Source organism: Hyperolius riggenbachi, chromosome 1, assembly GCF_040937935.1.
Source record: "Hyperolius riggenbachi isolate aHypRig1 chromosome 1, aHypRig1.pri, whole genome shotgun sequence".
Taxonomy (NCBI): Eukaryota; Metazoa; Chordata; class Amphibia; order Anura; family Hyperoliidae; genus Hyperolius; species Hyperolius riggenbachi.
In genome coordinates this window covers 437,334,459-437,345,049 of record NC_090646.1, presented here as the reverse complement: position 1 = coordinate 437,345,049, position 10,591 = coordinate 437,334,459, and the positions used below count along the sequence as shown (strand labels likewise).

The window sequence follows — 10,591 nt, the reverse complement described above, 5'->3', positions numbered from 1 at the left end:
TTGATTGGATATGTTGGGGTCAGTAGATTACTGCCACCTTTAATGAAAGAGATCAAATCTGATGAAAATATTGACCTGTGTATGGTAAAGTTTAGTTGAGCATGAGAAGATTAAGTTGTGACTCTAGAGCCACTTTTATACTAAGAAATTTGCAATATTGGGCTCAAAGCAGCCACTCATAAGGCATATTTTTATTTAAATTCCATTTGAGCTGTGTGATGCGTATTGTGTAAGACTAGACACTTACCAAAGAATATATTTCTAAATTCAAAGTTGACTGTTTCAGATGAAAATGTTGATTTTTCCCATGTATGTGAAAATAATCAGCTCCAGATCTAATATATTATTATTATTGTTATTTGTGTTGACATCTTCCACAGCACTTTTGCATAGCATATTAAGTCATGTGACTGAAGGTGCCTATACATCAGGCGACTTGGGGACTGATCCACCATCCAATTATTATAATTGAATTGGATGAAAATCGTTGCTGCCAAGTGCATGCCTGACCGACAAAGTGACCAATTTCGGGACAAAAATCCGTCGCTTTGTCTATCACGCATGCTGGATGTGCGGCGGTATGATGGCGATTTTCGATTGAGTAACGAGATGACGAAACCCCCACCGCAATGTATAAATGTGACCCCCGTGTGCATTTATATGTCACCTGTCCTGTTGCAGCCTCCACACGGTGTCCCGTAACCTCTGGGCGGCTATCCATACACGCTACTGACGCCTAGCGTCAGACGTTATGTGCCGACATCACATGCTACGCGCCAGTAGCGCATATGGAATACTGCCCGGAGGTTACGTGACACCCACGGAGCTGCAACAGGACAGGTAACGTATAAATGCACACAAGGGGCACATTTATACATTGGAGGGGCAGCAGCAGTGCGGGAGCAGCGGGCTGAGGCAATTCCCTGAGGATTTCATTCTGAAATCTAATGGGAATTGTCCTGTAGTATATGGCCAGAATTAACAAGAGACAAATGTATCTTTAATCAGATTCGAGATACATTTGTCAAATCTGCCCATAATCTTTAGGTCTATGGGCACCTTAACTGTCCCTCTGAGGAGCTCATGATCTAATCTCTACCATAGTTAATCATACTGTCTTCTGTTCCTATTGTAGTCTCAGGACATTTTATTCTGTTGGAGAGACCAATTAGCCTATCTGTATGGTTTTTTTTAGCTGTGGGAAGAATTTTTTTTTTTTTAGCTGTGGGTGTTTGAAAGTGAATCAGCACCTTTCTACGTCTGTAATGCTAGTTTTAATTTAATCTGTATCATTGTTTTTCTGCTGAATGTTGATTCCAAGTACTTGAATGTGTTAACATTGGCATACAGTAAAACCTTGGATTGGGAGTAACTTGGTTTAAAAGCGCTTTGCTATACAAGCAAAAATTATTGTGAAATTTTGACTTGATATACCAGCAGCATCTTGCTATACAAGATCATCACAGTTGGGCCGATAGTTCTTCTCCCTTTGGCGCTGCAGGACTTTACTTAATTGTGCTTAATCTGAGTGTAGCGACTGTACAATGTCACATTTCCATGATATCCTCAAAAGCAAGTGTCATTGGATAAGTTCCTTGTTAAAATCACACACAAAGAAAGGTTGGGGTGAGCCAACAGATGGTAATGATGCTGTTAGTTATAGTGACATTTTTATTTTATACTATTTTACTATAACTGTTTTTGGATTGTGAAACAAATCACGTGGGTTTCCATTGATTCTTATGGGGAAATTCGTTTTGATATGCGTACTTTGGATTACAAGTATGTTTCCGAAACGACGAATTGTGCTTGCAAACCAAGGTTCCACTGTATAGATAATTATTGATTTGTACAACTTTATTTTCTGAAGGCCTTTAACCACTCTTAAATACTTTTCGCATGAGTCACAAAAAATATATTTGATTTGTCTCAGCCTTAACCTCTAAACTGCGAGGGGAACGCCAGCGCATACCACTAAGGCTGCATCTGAAATGACCACCAGCTCAGTGTGTAGCACCTATATAGACTTTCTACACACTTCGCATTCAATTCAGATGCAAATCATATGCAAATCTGCTACTACTTATCATGCAAACAGGAAACTCAGGAGGAGGGGCTGGGAGCAGCTAACCTGACAGTTACATAGTTACAAAGTTTAGGGATGCGCAGCCTTTCCCCCCCACCTTTCCTTAATCTCTAAACTGCTTTCTCTCATAGGCACTTCGCATTGAACTGTAATAACAAAATCATCAGTATATGCTGCCACATATTTATCTTCACCTCCTTTTGGAATGTTATATTGACATTTTTATAATCTTTTCTAAGTGCAGCTTCTAGAACCAAAATTAAGAGCAATGCAAACTATTTCTCCCCTTGTCTAAGTCCTTTCTTTCTCAGGCCTGCTGTGATTTATTGTGGGAAAAAAGGACATTAACTTAGGCACATACAGATGGATTACCACTCTTTGAAAGAAATGTTTTGAAATAAACTCATGCGCTATTGCGCTGATGCTGGGAAATGAAGTTTGGTGACGAAGAGATATTAAAGAGCTGAATGCGAATGATAAGCTTAAAGGATGAAAATACAGAACTTAACAGGCCAGAGAAAAGGATGCATTGAACATGTCTCCAGAAAGGATAATAGACACATTTAAGACAGGGATGTCCAGCTCCAGTCCTCAAAGGCCTTATCCATTCCATGGCAGTGTTTAGGATGGGCAGAGACATGGAAAAATGTGTTCTACTTGATGAATTACACCTTACATGATACAGAGCCATGAATAAATTTGAGCAGTGCCAAAAATATGCTCTCAGACCTTGAGGACTGGAGTTGGACATCCTTGAGGTCAAAACCAAGGAGGGATGCGGTGCCAGAAGAGTTAATAAGTAAGAATGCTCAAATTCTTGTAAAAGCTATATTTTAATTTAATTTCAGCTAAAAGAAAATGATATATGGTTTGTACATGTTCATATTTTTGATTTCCTTTTTTGCTAATTAAATTAATCTCCAAGAAACCTTTTAAAACCTTCATGTGTTTTTCCAATCAGTAGCTTGAAGTTATGTTAAAATCAGATGTCAAAAAGATCTTTAAAATAATCAACTCAGCCTTCAGCTATGTAAACCATACTTAGCAGAGCCACATTCCACAATTTGTAAATAGAAGTATTCTTCCTTTAAGTCGCTCTATAACCTCAGAGGATAATGTATTTAGTTGTTGCTTTTTGACATTTAGAATGTCCTCGTGTGCCTCATTGAAGAGTACTGAACCTAATGCTTCTTCAACTCTTTCTTTCCAAGCTCCCAGCTTTGGCCTCTGTTCAAAAACAGGCACTCCACTTGCTATTACCTGAAAAACACAGAGCTATTCAATCACTTCACCTTTACATCTAGTCTATTAAAGAACTACAAAGTGGGGCGTGCTGCTTGATGAGCAAGAGTCTTTCTTTCCAACTCTTCTGAAAGTGTAATACCATAAGTGTACTGTTAAGTTCAAAAGTTTCCATTCAACATGTAGAAAAAATTCCCAAGCAGACACTTACTACTTGTCTTGCATCTCAGGCTATGACAGTCCCTTATGCTCCCTTCACTCCATACCCTGAATGAATTCCGCATACCCTGATTGCCTTTGCCCTAACATAAGAGTCTCCTTAGGTCGGCAGATGGTGCACAAGCTAGTCAAACTTAGTCAGTAGCCTCACAGCCTGCTAATGCTATAGCTTGCAATTGTTTCAGAGGGATTCAGTCTGTGCTTGCCCCCTCCTGCAGCCTGTACAGGAGGAGGATGCAATCCCCTCCAATGCTAACATACACTCATTCACCCCTGTCTCTTAAGATTAAACACCAAACTAATGGCTGCATTTGGGTGCTTGGAGGAGTTATTGGCTGCATTTTAGGCCCAAATGGTGGTTTATGCAGCCATTAATGCCTCTGTTCCCCAAGTTCAGCTTACTAAACATAACTTTTCTGGATAGACTTATACATTAGTCATTAATAAATTCCAACTTAAGAGCAACAAATCTTGGAGTCAACTTATACATGAGGTTGACTTATATTCAAGGCTGTGGAGTCGGAGTCGAGGAGTCGGAACAATTTTGGGTACCTGGAATCGGAGGTTTCAGTAAACTGAGGAGTCGGAGTTGGATGATTTTTGAACCAAATCCATAGCCTTTGTAAAAATTTGACTAAGGAGTCGGAGTTGAAGAGTTGGAGTCGGAGCAATTTTGGGTATCTGGAGTCGGAGTCGGTGGTTTCATAAAACGAGGAGTCAGAGTCGGATGATATTTGTACTGACTCAACAGCCCTGCTTATATTTAATGATATATGGTAACAGCAACTTTTAAAATCAACTTCACTAAGGCCTTCCAAGTGGAAAAATGGTTAGACTGTTTACATTGCAGACTTTGCAATATGTGTTCTTTGAATGCTCAACTACAAAATGTCTTTTGAGGTATCAAGATAGAAGTATTCAGTATTTCTTTGTAGTCCACATCATTATAGCTTCAAAGGGCTTTTCTTTTTTGCTGCAGACTGATTTTAGTAGAAGTTAGTTCACAAACTATGAACCAATAGATAATGTGAAAATGAATTTCTTGAATAGATTTTGTCATTTGCTACTACCACTATCCACTACCACTAAGTATTGTCTACCACACTTTTTGAGGCTTTTGTATTTTCTTAATTCTGGAAATTAAAACTGAAATAGGAATATTGTTTGTCACCTAAGGCTTGGGCAGTCAGTAGGATACATGCTTCTATCTAGACTACAAGCTAGTGGTATAATTTTATACAATAAATCCTCACAAAAAAAAGAGTTCTTGACTTTATTACTTGTAACTTTAAAGCCCATTATAGTATGCAGTTCATCAATTCAGAAAAAGAATATACAATAATGGCTTGAAAGTGGTTAAAGGAAACCAGAGATGTAAGATACGGAGAGATACAGAGAGAGCACACTTTTCTTGTGCTGACTGGCCACAACTGGAAGAAGTTACGGGTTCTGGTACCGGAGCTGCAGGCAGTGGAAGACGGCGGTGTGGGAGCGATCTGTGCGCATGGGGCTGGGAGAAGCAGCAGGTATGTATAAAACTTTTTTCTTTTCATCTCTGGTACACTTCAAAGAGACACTGAAGCAAAAAAAAAAAATGATCTAATGAACTGGTTGTACGGCTAAGAAATAAAACATTAGGAGCAAAGTCTAATATTGTTTCCAGTACAGGAAGACTTAAGAAACTCCAGTTGTTATCTATGCAAAAGAGTCATTGAGCTCCACGACTTTCAAAGTCACACAGAGCTCTGTCTTCTGAAGCTTTTTATCTCAACTCTCAGTCATTGTAATTTCTTTTTCTCTGCAGAGGACAGTTCAAAAGTTCACTAATAGCCTGCTCTGTAAAATCATTTAGAATGCTGAGTAGTGTGTAAACTACAACTATTAGAGAATGATGCAATGTTATAAAAAACAACAACTATATAACTGAAAATAAAAATATGAGAATATTTTCTTTGCTACTAATGTTCTAGTAATTATCTTTACTACCCAACCAATTCATTATATATTATAATTTTTTTCGCTTCAATGTCTCTTTATGCTTTTTACATGGTAAACATTTTCATAAAGCAGACATTTTGTGAAACGATGGATACCGTCGTTATTTTACTGGCGTTATCTTACCTGCATAATCTCTGCAATAGCCACAATATCTGCAAGTGAGATTTCCTCACCAGTTAGAAAAGGCTTGTCCTGCAGAAATTTCTCCTCTAGCTGTTTCATGACAGCACTGAATTCAGCAAGAACATAGTCCAGCTTTTGTGGTATGGCCTCCATGCCCAGGATTGCTGGTGTCATACACTGTCAAAAGAAAAATATGCAGAGCTTTATATTTTTCTAATAATTATATCTGCCTCATGTCTAGTAAAGAAGTGGTGCACATTGAGGCACAAGACACCCTGTAGTTCTCTCCCAGGTCACATATCTTAAAGGGAACCTTAACTCAAAAAAAAAACTAAACATGAGTTTCACTTACCTGGGGCATCTACTAGCCCCCTGCAGCCATCCTGTGCCCTCGCAGTCACTCATGGCTCCTCCGGTCCCCCGCTGCCAGCTAGTTTCGTTTTTGCCAACTGGGAGTCGGCTGGCCACCATGCGTATCTTGTTACGCATTCCCACTGGTACAGAAAGCTATTGCGGACATTAACAAGTACATTTTTACACGTGGGGGTTTTTTGAGTTTAGGTTCCCTTTAACATGTACCCAGTGCTCCAACAATGCATTAGGAACTAACAATCATTCTTGTATAGGTAGAGTTATAATCCACATTTATCAACATGCCAGATCTCAATAAAAACATGTGTTAGATCATGCTGTAAATATCTTCTGGTAGCATACAAAAGTGAAATCTCATCTTTGTCAACAAAAACATTCCTGTCCCTGGGACCGCCATGGTTTTAGTTTAAAAACTGGCTGTCCTTGGGGCAGGATTTTTTTTAAAATTACAACATTGTGGAAATTCTATGGCACCTATTTAATTCACGTATTTTCCTATGTCATATTTTCAAAGTGCCCTTTAAGTAACCAATGCAATAATTTTACTTGTACATTTTCACCTACGTTTTGGTACTTTTTCAATTGCAAAGTGCTGAAAAGCTATTTTAAAGAGACTCCGTAACAAAAATTGCATCCTGTTTTTTATCATCCTACAAGTTCCAAAAGCTATTCTAATGTGTTCTGGCTTACTGCAGCACTTTCTGCTATGTATCTTTCCCTTGTCAGACTTGTCAGCCTGTGTCTGGAAGGCTGCCAAGTTCTTCAGTGTTGTGGTTCTGCTATGAATTCCCCCTTCCAGGCCCCTCTATGCACACTGCCTGTGTATTATTTAGATTAGAGCTGCTTCTCTCTTCTCTCTTATCTTTTACAAGCTGGATAAATCGTCCTCTGAGCTGGCTGGGCTTTCACATACTGAAGAATTACAGACAAGGGCAAAGCTGTTTGCAGGAGAAAAAAGAGCAGCCTGAAACTTCAGTGCATGAGAACTGCAGGGAGAAAGAAACACACAAATGTTCTCTTGAGATTCAAAAGGAAGGCTGTATACAGCCTGCTTGTGTATGGTTGTATTTTCTATGTGTGGACATACAGTACATCAACCTACTTCCTGTTTTGGTGGCCATTTTGTTTGTTTATAAACAAACTTTTTAAAACTGTTTTTAACCACTTTTAATGCGGCGAGGAGCGGCGAAATTGTGACAGAGGGTAATAGGAGATGTCCCCTAATGCACTGGTGTGTTTACTTTTGTGCGATTTTAACAATACAGATTTTCTTTAAATAGAAAGTGAAAACATATCTCCTAGGAGAAAATTTAGGAGTAAAGATAACGATAACGATATCTTCCTCACTCTTACAATAATGTATTATTTTTTGCAGTCACTGTAACTCTGAGAGATATTTCCACTTCCTGTCTGGATGCAAATTTTCACAAACTTATACACAAAGCATCAGAACATAAAGGAGGTTTTGACCCATTCTGTAATTATCCGTTAATAACATATGCTTTTCTTAACATATGCTTTTCTTAAAGTTGACCTTCAAAAACTAAACACAGCATCAAGAAATAATTCTATTCACGCCAAAAACACATTTAAGCATATAACCGACACCCAACAGTCAGGTTGGTTTGAAAAGCAATTTCTAATGTATCATTTTAACCTTTAGCATCAGCTAAGTGTCACTTACAGTATGTATGGCAATGGCCACAAAATTGTCATATGTAAAAAAGAGGGATGCCCTGCAGTGTCAAAATATTTGGGTAAAAGACCACATTTTCAGTTCTGAACATGAAATGTTCAGTTCTGGACATGAAAGGATGAGAAAAAGAGTAAATTTTACTATTCAGATCATCACTTTCTCCTTATGTTTTAAAATAAACAATGCAAAGGTTGACCATAAGGATTAGCACAATTTAAAAACTCTTTTTACCTCATAAATATATTATATTTAGCAAATTATAAGACATCACAGAATATGGTAAGCATATTCTATAGATTGTATTGATTTCTTTATTTTGGTATACAAAATAGCTTGCTTATTTTAATATGTGCCATAATAGATGAAATAAAAAAAAAAACTTCTAAAAAATGATAATGAAAAAAATAATGAAAATGATGACACTTCCCAGTAGTAGTTATAGGGTATAAGTATGTTTTGTAATTGGAGATTTTGTTAAGCAAGCCAGGTACACTGCTAAAATGTTTCTTCCAAGATAAAAATGGACAAAAAGCCTTTATGTGATCTTGTGAAGGAGATACAAACTGAAAGCTTTACCCTCTAGGAATATAAGAGATCTATATCAGCATTCTCACTAGGGAGCAGCGAAGCTTTGCATGGAATGTGCTGAATCACAAATATCATATGTATTTCTAGGTCACACTGGAATACATAACTTACATTTTGTTCTTCCTCGAGACATTCGAATTAATAAAATACATTAATCAACAAAATGTTATTGTTTATCTCAGCAGCTAGATTGCAACTTTTAAGTACTAAAAGGATTGGTTTGTTCATCGATTTATTACAGTAATGATTTCATAAATGTGTATTTGTCTGTGTGTCTGTCCCTGTGTGTTGATTTATCTTTGATCCAAGCTACAGGATCCAGATGCTAACCTGAGTCCACTTTTTGACCTGTGGAAAACAATCAAAACAAAAAATATATAAATATACTGTTAATACTGTATGTATTACAGGCAAAGCTCAACTAATTTCAAGCACAGTACAGAATGCTTTTCAAACTTTACGTAGACCTTTTATAGAAGACCTAAAGGCAAACTTTGGCAAAGTATGCAAAGGGAAAAGGCAAACTGTTTATTAGTTTTATTTCTGGATTCTTATGGTACCCTTAACAGCACAGCAAATGAACAGGAGAAAGTTGGCATATAAATAGATACATGTATGAATACATCAGAGGGCCATACATAAGTTTGGCAGCTGAGCTTTTTGTCCCTAGGCCTGTACAAAGGACAAGGGGAGATAAACCTTTAGATTGTAAGCCTTTGGCAGCGCCCTCTCCCCTTGTGTAGCATACATGACTAAAGATGGCCTGAACGGTTCGCCGCCGAATGGTTCCCGGCAAACTTCCGTGGTTCGCGTTCGCAAACTTTTCCGGAAGTTTGATTTGCCCCCATAGTGCATCATTAGTGTCAATTTTGACCCTCTACATCACAGTCAGCTGGCACATTGTAGCCAATCAGGCTACACTCCCTCCTGAAGCCACTCCCCACCTTATAAAAGGCAGGTAGTGTCAGGCATTGGACTCACTCGTGTGCCTGCAGTAATTAGAGAAGGGAGAGCTGCTGCAGACTCTCATAGGGAAAGCTTAGTTAGGCTCTTGTAGGCTTTTTAGCTTGCTCCTTGCTAATTCTTATTGCTAAAAAAGCACCCCTCAACAGCTCTTTTGAGAGCTAATCTTGTTCTTGTGATCTATTTTTTTTTGTAGCCCACTTGCATTGTATACAGCCCTGTCAGTCAGTTACAGCTGGCCTTTGGCACCTTAATTCCTACTGTGCCACTGCCAAGCTCAGCACATTTAGTGACTACCTGTGTGTGTGAAAGACAGCTGCAGATTTGTAATCCCATTCCAATCACTGCACCTGTTAACTGTTCAGTGCACCTACCTACCTACGTGAGCTCACACATTGTTAATGCCACCAGTCATTGCACCTGTTCACGGCGGTACCTGTGTGTGTGTGTGTGTGTGTGTGTGTGTGTGTGTGTGTGTGTGTGTGTGTGTGTGTGTGTGTGTGTGTGTGTGTGTGTGTGTGTGTGTGTGTGTGTGTGTGTGACAGGTGCACATTTGTAATACCCATCACTGCATATACCTACCTGCTGTGTTCAGTGCACCCACCTACCTACGTGAGCGCATGCAGTGTGATATTTAATACCACCAGTCACTGTACCTGTTCACGGTATGTGTGTGTGACAGGTGCACATTTGTAATACCCATCACTGCATATACCTACCTGTTGTGTTCAGTGCACCCACCTACTTACGTGAGTGCACGCAGTGTGATATACCACTCCGTGCATACCTGTTAACTGCACCTGTGTGAATGCACATTGTATTAGTCAAGTCAGTGCATACCTTTCACTTCATCCCTCCCGATATAAACAAAACGGACAAAACAGGCAGAGGCAGAGGTAGAGGCAGGCCCAGAGGAAGGCTACCCGGCAGGTGTGTGCGAGGTCGTGCTGATGTGATTTCGTGTGGCCCTGGACCAAAGTACAGTTCTCAGAAGAAGGCACATCCCATCAACTCCCAAGATTGTCAGGACGTGGTTGACTATTTAACACAGAACACCTCATCTTCTGCAGCCACCAGCACTACTACAAGCACCACATCCGCTACATTTGACACTTCGCAGGAGTTATTTGGTGGGGAAATCACTGATGCACAGCCATTATTGTTACAACAAGATGAAGGCGCTAAGCAAGTTACACCACCTCATATGTCTGAGTTAGGCGACACTATGGACATAATGTGTGGGGAGGAGGATGATGAAGTACCTGCTGTTGGTGCAGTTTTGGAGGTGTCTGAGGCAAGCGAAG

General features: G+C 39.2%; 1 protein-coding gene across 1 annotated transcript in view; it reads right to left on the bottom strand.

The window, feature by feature from the left end:
• Positions 1 to 3,127: 3,127 nt before the first annotated feature.
• LOC137553293 (glutathione S-transferase theta-1-like) overlaps positions 3,128 to 10,591 on the bottom strand; it is a 31,669-nt gene continuing 24,205 nt past the window's right edge. Inside the window, exons 4-5 of the mRNA XM_068271442.1 lie at positions 5,669 to 5,845; positions 3,128 to 3,346 (exon numbers count right to left, since the gene is read on the bottom strand). Coding sequence (XP_068127543.1) covers positions 3,128 to 3,346; positions 5,669 to 5,845 — 396 coding nt within the window. The remainder of the gene's footprint in view (positions 3,347 to 5,668; positions 5,846 to 10,591) is intronic.